Source organism: Psammomys obesus, unplaced genomic scaffold (genome assembly GCF_907164565.1).
Source record: "Psammomys obesus unplaced genomic scaffold, mPsaObe1.curated_primary_1811, whole genome shotgun sequence".
In the NCBI taxonomy this organism is placed as follows: domain Eukaryota; kingdom Metazoa; phylum Chordata; class Mammalia; order Rodentia; family Muridae; genus Psammomys; species Psammomys obesus.
This window is the reverse complement of record NW_026594428.1, coordinates 4,510,875-4,529,418: the sequence shown is the minus strand read 5'-3', so window position 1 is coordinate 4,529,418 and position 18,544 is coordinate 4,510,875. Positions and strand designations below refer to the sequence as shown.

General features: G+C 33.9%; 1 protein-coding gene across 2 annotated transcripts in view; it reads right to left on the bottom strand.

The window, feature by feature from the left end:
* LOC129685486 (cadherin-10) overlaps nt 1–18,544 on the bottom strand; it is a 227,940-nt gene that overhangs the window by 9,310 nt on the left and 200,086 nt on the right. For both annotated transcript variants that reach the window (XM_055619022.1, XM_055619021.1), the window contains exons 7-9: nt 17,709–17,962; nt 13,141–13,277; nt 5,937–6,058 (exon numbers count right to left, since the gene is read on the bottom strand). In XM_055619022.1, coding sequence (XP_055474997.1) covers nt 5,937–6,058; nt 13,141–13,277; nt 17,709–17,962 — 513 coding nt within the window. The remainder of the gene's footprint in view (nt 1–5,936; nt 6,059–13,140; nt 13,278–17,708; nt 17,963–18,544) is intronic.

The window sequence follows — 18,544 nt, the reverse complement described above, 5'->3', positions numbered from 1 at the left end:
ACATTATATTAAATTACTCTCCTTTCAAAACATGTTATAGCAATAACAGTAAAAATAGCCTGCTTATTATAAATCAAATTATTTATTTCAAAGCAATTCAGGAAACTTAATTAAACCACACAAAGCAATATACTATTTTCTAGAAATGATGAACAAGAATAATCAGTTAAATGTTGAAATTATTTTAAAAGTAATAAATCATGATGACTAAATATTTATGATAAGAATAAACAGAACCAAATTATAATAGAATAAAAAATACACATACATAAATACATTCAAGATAAAAATATATCATATATTAATAAAAATGTATTTATTAGGCAGGCATTCTTTAAAAGTTACTAATTATGTTTTTTTCCTAACTCTTCTTTTTTCAATTATGCTATAAAGTTTTTCATTGTAATTTTGTGATTCTTTGTGTATTGTAGAAATAAATACCACAAATACAATTAACAGAACAAAAAAAGACCATTGGAAATTCTTAGTCACTAAGATTAAGGTTAATAGATAGATAGATACTAAAATACATGTACAGTTGCAGTATTAAAGTAGATCCTTTAAAGAAAAATTACAAGGTCTCATAATAACTATTCCAAATTACAATTGGATTCTATTTTTCCAGGCCAAAATAATATATTTTTGAGGACCAATGTACACTTCTTTACATATGTGTATAGGAAATTATCATATTTACCTGACAAATGAAAACAAAATATGTATACTGATTAAAGATAAAGGCACCAATGAATTAATGATTATTGGTTAACTGACACATTTTTTTAACTCAATGATATAGACAGAGCAATATGCTGGTTTCAAAGGGACAATAAATGAAATGACAAACAGCTGAGTCTCCATCCTTCTAGAGCACACGCTGACCACCAAAATAAAAATAAGATTTCCTCTGGATCACCAAGAACTCAGTATCTTATTTTGTATTAATGTTACAAAAAGAAAGAAGCAAAGAAAACCTAGTGTTCTTGAATATTTATTCTGAGTATGTGATAGAAAACATACAGTTCATTTCTTAGCTGTAACAAAATTGACCTGTATCTTCACATTCTGCAGCAACTTCAAGGTTTTTTTCAGTGATCCTAATATGAAACACTGGGGAAATGTTGGGTTGATTCGTGGATCCAGAGAGAAAACAAAGCATCCTTTTACATTTGAAATATTTAACTTCTTTTATAAAAATATTAGTATTTCTTGGTGAAAAATAGCTTTATTCTGCTCAAACACACACCATTCCTGGTTGTTAGAGATGGACAGAACACTGCTCTTTGGAAAACATTATGTTGAATATTTTGGGCCTGATAAATCCTTGGCTGCCACTTGATTTGATATGTGATGTCAGTTGATAATTTGATTTGATAACATTTTTAGACATTGAAGAGTAAATCTGAGCTTCATTCTCCCTAGGAATGTCTTCGAAAAGATGCTTTGAGATGTAAATGTGGTTTTATTTTTTTGGTCATATAATATAATCATCACCTGAAAGAGTGGACATGGGTGAGGGAGATGGATACAGAAAAAACTGGCTTCTTCTTTCCATTCCTAATGACTATCTTTTATTAAAGGAAGACCTAATGAGTTTCGTAGCCCAATTTAGGCAAACAAGAAGCCAGTTAACTTCATATCAGTGACAATTTGCACCCTTTCCAAGTGAAATGTCTCTTAAATCAAGGAACTGATAAGACCAAAGGGAAGAGAAGCAAAGGAAAATGTGGTGGCACTGTTTTATTTCTGTGTTACCTGTTTGTCCACACATCACATTGGTGGAATTATATTCCATACTAATACTGTAACTGTAGATCTAACTGTTACTTAACAGTTAAATTACAGGGCTACATTTTGAATTAAGATGCTTGATAAATAACTCAAGAATTGATTTTTTATATTAATTACAGTTTATTCATTTTGTATCCCAGCTGTAGTCCCTCCCTCATTCCATCCCAATCCTACCCTCCCTTCCTCATCTCCTCCCATGCCCCTTTCCAAGTCCACTGATAGGGGAAGTTCTCCTCCCCCTCCATCTGACACTAGCCTACCAGGTCTCATCAGGACTAGCTGCACTGTCTTCCTCTGTGGCCTGGTAAGGCTGCTCCCCAATCAGGGAGAGGTGATCAAAGAGCCAGCCACTGAGTTCATGTCAGAGACATTCCCTGTTCCCCTTACTAGGGTACCCACTTGAATACTGAGCTGCCATGGGTTACATCTGAGCAGGGGTTCTAGGTGATCTCCATGCATGGTCCTTGGTTGGATTTTGGATTATCAGTCTCAGAAAAGACACCTTGGCTCAGATTTCTTGGTTCTGTTGCTCCCTTTGTGGAGCTCCTGTCTCCTCCTTCTTTTATAAGATTCCCTGCCCTCTGCCCAAAGTTTGGCTATGAGTCTCAGCATCTGCTTTGATACCCTATTGTGTAGTCTTTCAGAGTCCGTCTGTGTAGGCTCCTGTCCTGTTCTATTTTCTCTCTCTTCCGATGTCCATCCCATTTGCCTTTCTGTATAAGGATTGACCCTCTTGAAAGTTATCTCAATCTCCCAACTTCTGAGAGTACTGACACATAGCATAACAGATCACTAACCCTTCCACATATAAAATATTTAAGAAACGTGTCTTATGCAATCAGAATTAAACAAAAGAAACTGAATAAAAACAGTTAACATGGACATATGTGCACAGCCAGCGAGAAAGGAATTAAGGTTGTCAAGACTGGGTAAATACTTTTTAAAACAAATCTTTGATTGCTTTTTTTATTATCTAATTCTGAAGTATTCAGAAAGTCTTGAGACAGTGGGTTAGCTACAGTGAATGAGAGGAGAAGTACAAATATTCAGCATTCTTCATTTTCAATAGTTTGAATACAACCATATATCAGTATTTATGACTCAACTGCCCTGAAAGATATCTCTTTAAAAATCAAACTGAATAATCATGTAGGAAGCAATGCATGTAGTAATGGCAAAGTGGATAATTTATCACTTACAAAAAAGATTTCTGATTTAAATTATGCTGAGCCTGCTAGAGCAATGGAATTACAATGGGGTTTTTAGGAAAGACAATGTTTCATTAAGAAGAAAGTTAGAACCTGATAAACCAGGGTCAGATGGAAGGGGTGGAGGGCCTCTCCTATCAGTGGACTTGGTAAGGGGCAGGGAGGAGATGAGGGAGGGAGGGTGGGTTTGGGAGGGAATGAGGGAGCGGGATACAGCTGGGATACAAAGTTAATAAACTGTAACTAATATTAAAAAATAAAAAAGAAGAAAGTTAGAAACACCTAAGTTATTTAAATATTCAGAAATAAACATTTCCATAACATTTCAAGTAAAAAAAAATTCAATTGTGATAATTTTATCCTTTCAAACAATAGACAAGCTATTGAATTCCAGTTAGAAAATTCACAAGAATGACTTGAGTTATTCTACAATGCAATTTGCATAAAAATATAGCAATGACATTGATGTTTATAAAAGCATTAAGTGATGTCAAAACACTACACAGTTTCTCAATGGCTTCTCTATCTCTAATAAAATGCTTTTGATTTCCAATTATTATTTATAATATGCAGCTTCCTTCTGTGAAGATAGCACTCAAGGCAATTAAGAGCATTTCTTTCAGCCATATATGCCAGAGCTTTTCAAATAACAAAATGAGTCCACTGAGGAAATGATTTAAATAGTTCTAAACAAAGCTGATGTAGGAAGAATGCATCAATGTACTAAAATGAAGTCATTAAGCATTTTATGTGTTGCCACACTGAGGAAAAACACAGGCAATTCATAACAGCATAACTTCAAAACATGTTCACATATAATTCAATGCTGACTGTGTGTTTCAGTGATCTGTACTTTTGTTTCTGCATTTGCCTGAGTCTCACGGTCACCATCCTGCAGAAATAAAAATATTCTAAGGAGTTTTTTCATACTGCATCTCTAGGTTGTTAAACTATTAAAGCAGTGGTAACTAAAAAAATTTGACATTTTCCAGGACTCTGTTGCTGGAAAAAAATGTAGACATCATGATGATAACCACCAGAGTAACTTGTCTCCACCTGAGTTCACAATTTGGACAACCTCACAGACCTTCTTCCCTCAGAAACTGAAAAGGAGACAAGGCAGTGCCAATGACAGGCAGGGCCACTCTTGACTAGTACTGCATTGTTATGTGTATTTCCTGAATTTTGTTTAACCAAGATGACATGTTAGGAATCCAAAGATGGATCAACTGGCCATCACAGGCCCTTTTCATTCGTTCTTCCTTACAACTTAGCCACACTGAATAAATCTTATTTCTCTGTCTTTCTCTTTTACTAGTCTATATAATTGGTCTGTTGGTAATGGGAGGCAGAGCCCAGCTGGCTAGAGCTGTCAGGGTCCAGGCTCTGACCACGAAAACTATACCAACTCCATTTTCTATTTTACTAAATGGTTGCTAATGCTGGGCCAATGGCACAGAATAGATTCTGATGTTTGCCTTTGATTCTGAAAATTTTAAAATATAAAGATATTTCTCATACCTCAATTTTTATGGGAAAAGCAACATATTATTATTATTTAATATATTATTTTCATTTTATTTTATTGCATTACAACTTTGCAAAGAAATTGAGTAACTTGACTGTAAATATTTTCAACTTTATAAACATTAACAATTTTCTAAACTTATTTATTTATTACTTACTTTATATCCTGGTTTTAGACCCATCCCACCACCCCTTCCACTCCTAGCTTCCCTCCCTCTTCCCTTCCTTATTTCTCTGAAAAGGGGAGCTCCCTTTCCCATACACCCCATCTCATCAAATTGCATCAGGACTGAATGTGTCCTCTTCCCTTGTGGCCTGGCAATGCAGTAATGCCAGGAAGAAGTGATCAAAAAGCTAGCAAGTGAGTCCATGTCCAATGCAGTCCCAACTTCCCTTAGAGGACCTCTTATAAGGAGATATTAGCCATATAATACAGGATAAGCAGACTACAAGACACAGACCCAAAGAAGATAAATAACAAGGAGTAGGATGCATGAATCTCACTTGGAAGAGGAGACAGAATAGACAGAGGTAGTAGTTAAAGAGAAAAAAACAAGGTAAGGAAGGGGTATAGAGAGATAGAGGGTGGATCTGGGGCCAGAGAGGGAGAGAGGACTGAAAGAAGTGTAGAGAAGAGAAACTTAAGGTGGCGTATCTCTGTGACAACTTGGAGAACTAATTCAGGATAGGCTCCGGGGAGGATATGAGGGTCACTCAAGCAGAGACTCCTAGTAGCAGAGGTCATAGACACTGAAGAGGACACTCTGTAACTAGACTTGTCTAGCAGAGGGAGGGACACAACAACCCACCCACAAAAACTTCTCAAAGTTTACCCTGCCTACAAGATATATAGGGAAAAAGATAGATTAAAGATTGAGGAAATGTCCAACCAATGCCTGGCCCTACCAAAGGCCTACTGTATGTGAGAGTGCCAACCCACCCCTGACAGTATGAATGATACTCAGCTAAGCTTGTAGACAGGAGCCTTTCAGAATTGTCCTCTGAGAGACTCTACTCAGCAGCGCCTCAAAACAGATGCTGAGACTCACAGCCAAACAATGGGCAATGAGAGGTGAGTCTTGTAGAAACGTGGGGAAAAGAGAAAAAGACCTGGAGGTGACATGGTCTTCAACAAGAAGAACAACAGAGCCAACTAACCAGGTCCCCGAGATAGAAGCATCAACTGAAGACCATGCATGAAGTGGACTTAGCCTGCTTACAAAAAAAAAAAAAAAAGAGAGAGAGAGACAAAATAAACAATAAAAAACACAAAGACTTTCTAAAGTTTTAATGAGAAGATATAAATAAGTTTCTTAAACCCTGTTTGTTTCATCGTTTCCAAGATTTTGACAGAAACACAGTTTACACACTGCTAAAAGCATCGTGAATTGGAGTTGTATAATTGCTCACCTGTCCTGGTCTGGCATTTTCACATACAAATGTGTCATAAAACACAGCAAATTGTGGAGCATTGTCATTAACATCCAAAATCCTCACAAAAACAGACACACGAGTTGTCTCTTTAGGATTATCTAGAAAGAGAAAATAAAAACAGTTCTTAGGAAAATGCATTTGTGTGCAGGACTAAATTTAGATAGGCATCTTATGGACATTAAGTGCTCACATACAAATAAGCATCATATATATTCTTCTGACATTATGAAAAAAATGCAATAAAGAAAATCACTATTAGAGCCTAATTAGATAGTAATGAATTCCCTTATTATTGGGCACAAGAGTACTATTACTATTTCAGAATTTCCTTTTAAAAATACAATAGAGTGTAATTGAGTTCATATTACATGTCTGTCTTTACTGTCCAATTATGAAATGGAATTATATAATTATTTATTAAATACTTGCTATATTTGGCAATTTGGCTTAGCTTTTGCTTTTAACTACCATTTAGAAGAAGAAGCACTCTGAAATAGATTAGGTAATTGTCCAAGTCACTAGCCCCTGAAACCCACCACTTTGTTTACTTCTATAGTGAAAAAAAATTTCTTATAGCTACTCTCATATCTCCATATGGAAGCTGGACTACATGGGTATTGAGTTAATGAACTGATTATAAAAATTAGAGTGAAATACTGTTGCTCAAGTATTTTATTGACATGTTCATTACTGATACTATTAAACACTACTATTTTTATTTATTTTAGTTCACTTTTACTTCTTCTTTTGCGTGCATTTGTGTCTATATGTGGGTACATGTATGCTACAAGGTTGTGGTGGAGAGAAGATAACCCATAGTAGCCAGTTCTTTCTTTCCACCATGAGGGACCCTGAGATTAAAGTATGGTCATCTGACTTGGCACTAAATTCCTTTTTTTTTTTTTTTTACTGAGCCATCACACTGGCCTTTGCAGATTAAGAATGTCTTTGCCTATCAATTTATTCTATACAAACCAGCTCTAAAACAACAGAGTATTCATCATCTCTGTTTTGTTAAAAATGGTGAAATGAAGAGCACCAAAATGACATAAAGATGAATTTTATTTATCTTTTTGATTAATGAATTAAAATTTAAAGCAAGTATATTTAGCTTAACTTTATTTCCATCCTTGCATTTTTATAATGGCGTTATGTTGTCATTTGTATTCTAGGCAGCCCTACTGATAAATAAGTGGTTTACATTGTGGATTCAGGTTAAAGTCACTTGGAATTAATAACACCAGTTATATGAGCACAGTTAAACTTGCATGCAAATGTGGCCACATAGAAAAGCCATATGAAATATGTTAAAAATGCCTGTTCTTCATATTTAAAAGTGCTGTTCAAAAGAGTGAAAAGATGTAAAGTGTTCATCAAATTAGTGATAAAGAGAAAATGAGGCACACAAACACAACAGAATGATGTGCAGCCACAAAGAAAATGAAATTAGTGTTTAGGAGACTATATGGGGCAGAGAGATGACTAAGTGCTTATAAGCACACTCTGCTCTTCCAGAGGCCCTGAGTTCAATTCTCAGCATCCATGTAGCAGCTCACACCATCTATATGAGATCTGATACCCTCTATGGCATACAGCATACATGAAGTCAGAGCACTCATATACATAAAATAAATAAATAAATAAATATTATAATAGACGATATGGAAGGAAGTGGAAATTGTAAGTCAAGATAGGTACCACATGATTGAAGTAACATGTTGAGTGAAAACACTGATGTCATAGAAACTGAGAAGCAGTTTCAGAAGCTTTAGAGAATAAAAGATGAGGAAAGATAAGCGGGATTCAGTAATATGTTCTAAGAAACAGGTACATGTTGTATGCTATTCCATAGTAAGGCTACTACAGAAAATGATAAAATAGTGTGTACTTCATTAATGAAGGATTTAGAAAGTTCATAATGAAGATAATTAGAAGTGACTTGGGAAACTGATTGAAACAATGTGTAATATATACACATAGAATAGTATAGAGTATATTAATAAGTGAAACCATGCTCCTATGCATTAATAAAATAAAAAAAATTAAATGAGACAAACAAAAACTAAAACATAGAAATAAGGTTTCTATTGTTAAATTGCAAAATAAATTATTGTAAAATATTTGTTGACTATTACTATTCTAGTGATATTTATTATTCTATATATATATATATGTTCCTTGTATTTTACAAATACAAATGTAAAAAACTGTTATTCAGTGCAAATGCAGCATATATTACAGTTTTGGAAGAGTTTACTACTCATTCCATATAATTGGGTTTTTGCTAAATTAATGATCCTATGTGAAGGTTGGTTTCTGATCAAGTGGATTCACACAGTTAAAACATTATAAAGGAAATGCCACGGGGTACTGAATAATTTGAAATATAATTACCTTCTCTTCTTTCCAAGAAAAAAAATAACAGTTTAAATCCAACCTCCTTTATAGTCTTGTCTGAATCTTCTTAAACTATATGTATTCAACTAGGAGAATTTATTTTGAGTTTCTAAAATTTTAACTGCACACAATACTATTGTATGTGTATTGTCTAGATGAGGGCTTTGGCTTCAGAGACTAGTTGAGCTCTGCTGACTCTCAAGTTCACCATGCATTCATTTTGACTTTGGTCAGTATACTGCAGATTTTCTATGCCTCAGTTTATATATCAAGGCAGAACTTCCTGTTTTACAGTAGTTATTTGGAAAATGTGATGAGAAAATTTTTAACAAGGCATCAATTTTCAGATGAGACCTCAATATATGTTAAATATTATCACTGAAATAATCTTTACAATCATTAGTATACCTTCTTCATTTCCTTCTGTTACCTAAGATTTGGGGCTAATTTTTATCACAGTAAAATATATATATGAAAGGTATAAGTAATGCTAACAGTTTTCCTCCATTTTCTTGGACCTCATGAGTATGTGGGCAAGAACAGGAAAAAAAATAAAAACAAATGAACAAACAAAAACAGAAAAACCCCTACTGTTCTTCAGTGTTTCATCTCTAATTAAGAGTGTTTGCTAATACTTAGAGGTCTATGTAGCTAGAACTGGACCCTTACCTTCCTATTTCCTTGTTTCTATGGAGAAGAGTGGAAAGGTATGTTTCATCGGTGGAGTTAGATGTTTGCAAAATATTTATTTGTATTATTCTTAACTTATTAAACTTATCTCATGTTGGAAGCTCCACTTTCTAATTATGCTAATGGCATTGAAAGACACAAAAAAGTTTCATATGTAGGAAGTTGCTTTGTGAGACCCTTTTCTAACACAATAGGACGCCTCTTCAGCTTCTTTCTAAATCACCGAAGGTTTTTTTGAATCAAAAGCAAAATCCACGGGGATAAATATGCTTTATAAAACACAAGGCCTGGAGTCATCTATTCAGAAAACAGTGCTTACACTAATCTTTTCTTCTGGCAGATGCTACAGCTTATGTATAAATAAAAATATAAAGCATTCCAAGGAAGAATCATACTGAATAGCAGCTGGCTTATATTTACCACCTGAATCTCCCTTAGAATCCTTCAGGGAAACTGTACTATAACAAGGAGGCATGAGCAATAAAGGCTTTCAGGATGTATGTCCTCAAGTAAGGCCATTCCTGTGCATGCATAAGCTTTTCCAATCATTCAAAAAGAGACAAGCTTGAATCATTCTCTTGAAATGTGACTTTCAAAAAAATATATAACTTTTCTGCATGTGCTGAGAAATTTTTTTCAATATAAAATACATATTTGCATTATCATATACAATAATGATGAATTTTCAGGTGTAATTATAAGAACATTCTGGTTTCCTGTGTGTTCCCAAATCCCAGGATTATTATGAAGTCACTGATTTGGGACCTTGATTTTAGAGTTTTGCATTTCCCACCCGGCATTTTAAAATATATATTTTTTTAAATAAGGAAAAGAATTATGCCATGGAGTAATGCACTGAATAATTACCCGAGGCAGACCATACTTGTCACATGATGTGATTTTTGCTGTGCAATGTGGAATTAAATTGTTAGAGGCAGGACCTGGAAACACATCAGTAAGAGGTTCATTTACACACACCTCTGTTCTGGTCAAGGCTTGGTGGGGGACACACTTACCATCAAATCAGTGTTTAAAGTCTAGTAAAACATTTCTCTGTATGAGTGTTTTTTTTTTTTTTTTTTTTTTTTTTCTTTTTCCTACATGGCACTGAATGCCCAGAACAGCATAATGGGACTCTGGCTACATGTGGTTGGCAGGTGGGCATTTCCAGCACTTTTTCCACAGATTGATTTCACTTAAGGGCAAGAATAGGCTTAGCTCTTAAGAAGTAATTGGCTTAGCTTTTTACAGAATCATAATTACTTCAACTAGCTTTAGAAGTTAAATTTCTCAAAGTATCTGAAATAGAAAATGCAATTCCAGGCTCAGTGAGCTTGAATAAGGATCTTGAGCTGAGCAGACAGCACAAACAATCAGAATCCAGAAGCTCCAAATTGGATCTCATTAGATAAGGGGTGTGGGGGGGTGGAAGACAAAAAAATAGAAATTTTCCTTATAGGAAAAAACATGTTTTTAAATTTATAGTCTTCAAAGACACTGCCATTTATAACTCCTAAAATAAAGCATAGTCTTTGGCCAAGGCATGAGTAAATCTTTATTTCAGATCCCAGCTAGAATGATGAAGCTAAATTTACAATCTTAGTCTGAGACTTTAATGGTGATCAGACTAGATTACGTGCACAGCTTTGCTTCTCTAGGTGACTCAGATCTGGTTTTAGCCTGTAATAATTGCTTCCAATAGCTCTGTCTTTATGGCTGTGTGTAGACTTGATATTACATGTATGGAATATATAGGCAGTTTCTCAGCATGGCTCAGTTGAAAGTTGAAGCTTCTTTTGAAAAGTGTGCAGAGATGTTCTGCCTTACAATTGATTACAAGGGATTGCTGAAGATGAGAGAATTTTCATGAGCATGGGTGTGTGACTTTTCCAGTTCCTTTATGGTATAATAGACTGCACATTTAATTTATGGCTCTGTTGCCACTATCTCAATTTTCTTAATGATTTGTTTGTCTTTTGTTTATTCTGTAGGATTTGATAATGCTCTTGTAGTGTGAGACAGGACCTCCCCAACATCACTCTCATCCAGCCTTCTGGCTTTCTGTGGAATTGGCTGTCACATGTGGATCCGTAATGATTTTCAACAGTCTACTAAACAGTGACAATGCCTTCACAATGATGCATTCCTTTCTGGGAGCGATATCTGCTGCAGTTTTAGAAATGTATTCATTTCAGACTTTAACTTGCCATTTTCTAATTGGATGAACTATTGATTTTTTTTTAAAGCATGCAGAGAATTAAATGCGAGATCTAGAAATGAAATAATCAATTTGATTCCCAGTTTACTGCTTCTGGCATTGTGACTGTAAACTTACAAAAAATCTCCACAAGCTCTTCACTGAGATGAGGTTAGTAAAAATATTAGCAAGAGAAATTCTAATTTAAAGTCCTTAAAAGCTATCTCTGCCTCTCTCCTGCCCTCTTGGGGGCATGTGAACTTGAGGCTTACAGCTTTCTAAGTTTAGCTATCCTGTATCTGGTTGCAAGAAGAAAGGAGCAACATATTGGAAGATTAGTCTTGTTCTTATAGCGTTAGTGAGAAACACCCTACACTGGATTTCACCTAACAGGGAAATAAAGTGCCTAAATTCTTGATATCTTAAGGCCTTTGTACTTGCTTTTTTTCTCTACCTAGACTTGTTTTTCCCAAAGTGCTATGAATCTAATCAAGGACTGATACTTCCGAAAATGCATTATTAGAGAGAATTATCAGGAAGGCCATTTTACAATGATGCTCATTCCAAGATATGAACAATTCTCAACACAGAAATACAAGAAAAATGAATGAAAAACACAAACAAATGAAGAAGGCAATAGATCTGAAAAAAAAAAAAACTGGATTGACATCATTGAGGAATAAGACAATCTAAAGGTCAGAAAGAAAAGTTAGTTGATAGCTTCAGTAGGAGATTATATTAGGCAAAAGAAAAAAATAACAGAGCTTGAAGACACATTTTTGAATTGTGTTGGACAGACAAAAAAAAAGACAGTATAAAAGAATTAAGAAAGAATTAAGAGAAAATATAAGAGCTGTGGGGTATCCTTAATTAAAAAAAATATTTCATTTACTGGCATGTCTGAGGGAAAAGGGCTACAAGTAGAGGACATAGAGCACCATTTTAGTAAAATGAGAGCACAAAACTCCCCAAATCTTGGGTAAAACATGGGCATCCATATCCAAGAAGCATTTAGATTCTAAATTTTAGACTTTCTAACATACATGATCCCAAATGTATTTCACCACGACATATTAGAGTTAAATTGTTAAAAGTCCACAACAAAAGAAGAATATTACAGTCTGCAACAGAGAGTAATGCCAACTAAATTAAAAGGCAAGTACATTAGAGAAATAGATGAAACAGAAGCTCAGAAGGAATTATAAATGCCAGGATGGCATGGAAGGGGATATGCTCTCATCCTGATAGAAAACAGCTACCAACCCAAGATAATTATACCCACAAGGTTTCTCACCATCAAAGGAGAAGGAGCTTCCAGAAAATGTATAAATTAAGGAAACTCCTGACAACTAGACCAGAATTACATGATGCTTACAGGAATCCTATTCCCAAAAAATAATTTTCTAAATACTGTTATTAAAAACATGAACAATTTTCAGACAAAAAGAGACATGCCAACAAAAATTATGAATACAGCAAATGTTTAAATTTACAAGAGGAAGAAGTAAACAAAATATATTCAAAGCTACTTGAAAAAAATCAGAATATAATAAATTTATATGACCTACATGTTGCTTAACACTTACCATTACTTAAATTAAACAAATCCCTATTAAACATTAAAAAAATTAGGCAATTCAATACTCAAGGCATGTCAAAATTCCCAAAAGAACAGAGATAACATTTTACAATAGCTGCAATATGTTTAGCTATTCCTCAGTTTGGAAATAATGGAAATGATGAAAAAATTACATTAAAATTATTTTTAAATGCACAGTGAAGTTTAATTTGTATACAGAGAATTAATTTCAAGATAAAAGGAACACACAAAAATGTTAAAATGCAGGAAGCAAATTATTCACAATATAAAAATATTCATTAAATGTAATTCCTTACTGATCTCAGCAGCTATAACAGTAAGATTGTGCCACTGAGATAGTTCACGATCAAGCGGCTTTGACGTATAAAGTGATCCATTCCCAGAATGAATGTTGAAGATCCTGTCAAGGTCAGTATGGCGATCCAACGTAAATCTAAAAAGAGATGGTAAAGAAAATAGAAGGCAATAATATTGACGGTTTGCAGGAGCAAATAGTTAAACACAAAGATATCCACTTTACTCATAGTTCTAGGAAAACACAGAGCTGATGTAGAATATAAACTGTTTCACCAACTGAAACACCTGCACATTTATACTGAAGGCATGAATTGGTACCTTATTTTACATAAATATACAAGTTCTGCAAATGACTGTTACTTAAACTACTGCCTGTTGCCAAATAAGTCAACTATTTTGGGACACAAAATAGTATATTACATTTGTTTCCTTATCAACTGAAATAAAGGACTCAGTAACCAAGCCTTCTTTTTATTTATTTTTATTATTAGTCACATTTTATTAAGTCTGTATCCCAGCTGTATCCTGCTCCCTCATTCCCTCCCAATCCCACCCTCCTTCCCTCATCTCCTCCCTGCCGCTTTCCAAGTCCACTGATTGGGAAGGACCTCCTCCTCTTTCATCTGACCCTGTTTGATCAGGTATCTTCAAGACTGGCTGCAAAGTCTTCCTCTGTGGCCTAGCAGGACTGCTCCTCCCTTGGGGGGTGGGGAGGTCAAAAAGCCTGCCATTGAGTTTCGGTCAGAGATAGTCCCTGTCCCCCTTACAATGGGAAATCAATTGGTAACCAAGCCTTCTGATGATAATTACATATTTGTCCATCATAAAAGGTCAATGCTAGAAACTCAGTCTTTTTATTAATGAGGAAACTGGAGGCAACACTGTTTTCATCAAAGCAGTACGTCCTCAACTTGTGGTTTGTAGCTTTGTGTGAGGTATCAGTCCAGCTTCAAATTTTTTAACTACGTATATCATTATAAATATCTTAAAGTCAGTATAAAAATTCTTATGTGTTTGTAACAAGATAAAGCCTTCATAAATAAATAAAAACAACTGTTATGGAAACTGATATCATCATGATGCTACATGCTATTTGAAAGCATAATACCAGCACACGTTACTAGGGTAGCATCATCAAGGTAAACATTGATATTTTATCAAATCACATGTTTTACCATAATCAAGTAAAGCATATCATTATATGCCTGCACCTGGAATAATTTGCAAATAAAAAAATATTCACTTCTAAAAACCCGAAGTTAATTTTTTACCTAACAGTCTTCCGTGATTGATTATGGTAGTAGACGGAGTTTGAAACCTTATAACTTAGACCATGCTGTGCTGATAGTCTCCATTTGTGACATGGTATTATATGTTATTTCATCACAAATTTGAAAGAGGAAATAAGACAAGAAATTATCAAGCCTACTGCTGGCATTATGCTAGCCAGCATGAGATTCCAACTGACGCTCACTGAATACTATCTGACTCTCACGTGAAAGCTTTTCTTAGTGGAAAATACATTCTAACCTGAGAGAAATCTGCAAATGGTTATCAAATTATGGAAAAATATTGAATTACTTGGTATGTTACAAAACTGCAAAGCTTCTTTCTTATGAGGAAATAAGCCATGAAGGGGCAGTGTGTTAAGCATAAATCACAATAAGAATAGTGCATCAGTGACTAATCTCAATTCATTTTATATGTGCTCTGCTTGTTATTGTACTTCAGTTTAAAAAGTAATAAAATAATGTGAAGAATTATTTGGCAGTATCTTAGAGACATAGGAAATCTTCAATAAAATTATTTTTATATTTGTTCCTTTTTGTGTACGTGTTTGGGGGCACATGGCACATTGAATATGTGTAGATCAGAGAACAACCCAGGGCATTTGTATTTCTTTTGATTTATGAGGTGGATCGCAAGACTTGGACTCTAGTCACCCATCTGGCAAGAAGAGTGCCTACCCACTGAGCCATCTTGTCAACCCAGGTCTGCCTTTTCTAACATGATTCACAGCATAATTTTATTTCTGTGTGTTCACTTGCAAATTGTGTGGTAATTTTTACTTTGTTTCTTAAAATTATTTCCAGAATATGCTTAAACAAAAATTTTTGATTTGTACATAAACAATACACAATAAGTGACATGTATACCATGTATAATGTGTTTATATGTATGTAAATATGTATATATGTATACATATATGTACATTGTGAGCCATCCAACAAATGTATGTCAATAGTAACCATATTATCTCTGAATATCTGTAATATTCCCTTGATATAGCTGGAAATTAGTTCTGTTCATCCCAAATTTCTAAAATGCTGAAGTCCAGAAAGAAGATGGCATAACATTCACACAATAATATAAACATGCTGTAAGCTTTATATCACCTGTAGATGTCGTACAACTGCTAATATAACCTAAATGTATGGTGTTATATAAAGAAAAGTCTTTTCTTGCTAGGTAAAAGTATATCACTTTTCCCAACTATTGTTCATCTCTCCCCGTTTCATCACCTATGGATATCTTACAAATCCTAATGTAGTGTAAATATATGGTGAAACACGATGAAAAGTCTATAACTGTTCAGTAAAGGCAGACTTTTTCTAAATATTTTATATTTTTGTTAAGGGTATAAGCCTATGGGTATGTAAAGTATAATCTATTATATTAAGTGTGTGTTTAGGCATATATATATGGTTTCATTTATGTAAGATGCATATTTCTAGGATCTATCTAAATCATAACATCTAAGACTATTTACTTACATTTTCTATATCTAAGGTAGAACAAAGTCAAAATGTACCATTGTCAGCATACATATACACTATCATATACACTATCATAGCTAGCATATGTAAATGTACTTTTTCTCTAGTACTTAAATAAGCATTGTCATTAAACATTTTAATTTATTTGTAAGAACCAAGACATAGATTTTTATATATTAAAGTGACCAGTCTATATGAAGAGACAAATTAATTTAATTTTGTTGAGAAACATTTTGTTATTATAACAATACCATTTGCCTAAAATAGTCCTCAAAAACAGTATATATTGTTTACGCAAAAAAAAAATCCAAGAATTTTGTTTAAGCATATTTTGAAAATAATTTTAAGAAACAAAGTAAAAATTACCACATAGTTTTCAAATAAACAGAGAGAAACTATATTTCAGTTATGTAGCAGATTTGGACAGGTTTCTTTCCTAGCATACATGAAACTCTGGGTTTGACCCTAGAACCATATAGCTTGAATCCAAAGGAAAAGGCCGGAAATGCTAGGTTTTAGGAGGTAAAAACAGGAAGGTTAAAACTTTAAGGCTATTTTGGGGCACACTGTACAGTTGTGATCAGTATGAGTGAGTTAGATGAGCCTGGTTTAAAAAAAAAAAACAGGCAAAAGCAAAATATCCAGTTTTGAAAACAGGAACCACGAGTACAGCGTACTTCAGTTGGATCTTTGGCACGGAAATTTTAAGTATTTAATAGGGAAAACTAAATACCTATTTTAATTATTTTAAGAATATTCAAAGGAAAAGAAAATCCATATAATGTAGCAGTTTTGAGCAAGTATCTAGGATAAAAAGCCTTTATGGTAAAGTTAAGCGGGCAAATGAGAACCCTGTGAGATTATCATGTACACTTAAATTTTTCTTCTGCCAGTACATAACTTGTATAGGAATGCATGAATACAGTACAATGTATTTGCATAAAATATATGAATAAATTACATAGAGATATAATATATTCTGCCTAGCACAATTACTCTTGAAAACTGGCAGGAAAAAAACAGAATTGTTCATTTGAGTCCCATGAAATATGAAACTGAAGATTCTTCACTTTTTAAAACTGAACAATTCACAAGAGTTCACTCAGAAACCACAAAACAAACATTCAAACTCCTACTTAACTGGGTCACATGGATATAAATTTTGCTTCCTAAGAATTAGTAAAAGAATAAAATATTTCCACAAAAAAATCTTTTGCACAAAAAACTAACATATTAAAGGAAAATATGCCGAAGAACAAACACATATTTATATTTCTTTAATATAAGTAAAAATGCCAATGAAAACTTTACCTCTTGTACATTTTTATGTGTCTATCACATCTTACACACCTTTAAAATTGCAAAGGAACAAAAGCAAAAAGGTACAGAAGTGATTCTGGTGTTTCTGAATCATTGAAACATTAAAAAAAAAAAAAAAAAAAAGAAACAGCTGCAAAAAGAAAACAAAACATAATTAAGAAGCAAAACTGAAATAAAATCTCCCCTTTGAGATAAATGGAGTATGTCTATCGATATATGTAACTAGGTATCTTTGATGTGTATCAGTGACCAAAATAGCCAACCTTTTAAGGACTCAAACACATGATGTAACCCGAAATGTAATGGAAAAGGCAAGAACCAGAAAACAAAGCCGGTGTATACTTTGCCCATGACATTCAGTCAAAACATCCTTTAAACTCTGTGCATACCAAATTTATGTAGACCTGATAGACTTGTAAACAAAGAGAATTTTATGGTTTTCTTTTAATCCTAAATGCTTACATAATTACCTGATAGGGCTGGAAGCAGAATCTGGGTCTCTTGCCATCACAGTGCCAATGATTGTGCCCACTTCAATATCCTCATGAACCTCAAACAGATAGGAGGATCTACTGAAAACAGGAGGTTCGTCCACATCTTCTATGGAAATTTTCACAATTGTAGTATCTTTAAATGGCCCTAGGTAATAAAAACGTGGATCCACATGGGTATTTTCTGCCTCAACCTTCAGAGTATAAAGTCTTCTGCTCTCGTAGTCAAGTGGCTGTAAAAACATAAAAGTCTTCATGTTAGAATTGGGGTAATGTGATATCTGCTCTCCCCAAGTTACACCAGGACTTTAAAATTCTTCAAGTTTTTCATTAGTAAAATGTAATAAAATCAGACACCATTTTCTGTAGTATTTATAATTGTAGATGTCCTATATGTATTGTTTTGGAACATAGAAAATAATTTTGATTATTGTATGTAGAAATTCTGATGAATATTAAAGACTTCCTCATAAGGATAGTAATCCTATACAAAACATGGATTGATATGTTATGCATTCTCTATGTCCATGTACTTTATTACATACAGGTAATTACTTAACTTTTTAAGGCAATAATTTTATAATTTAAATAATTTGGGACATTTAAAAATCTATGCCAAAGCATTTAATGGGTTCATGATACTATAAAGTCTTTTTTTAATTTATTTTTTATCATTGGTTACATTTTATTAACTTTGTATCCCAGCTGTATCCAGCTCCCTCCTTCCCTCCCAATTCCACCCTCCCTCCCTCATCTCCTCCCTGCCCCTTTCCAAGTCTTTATGAAATTTCAAACACATAAAACCAGAAGTTTTA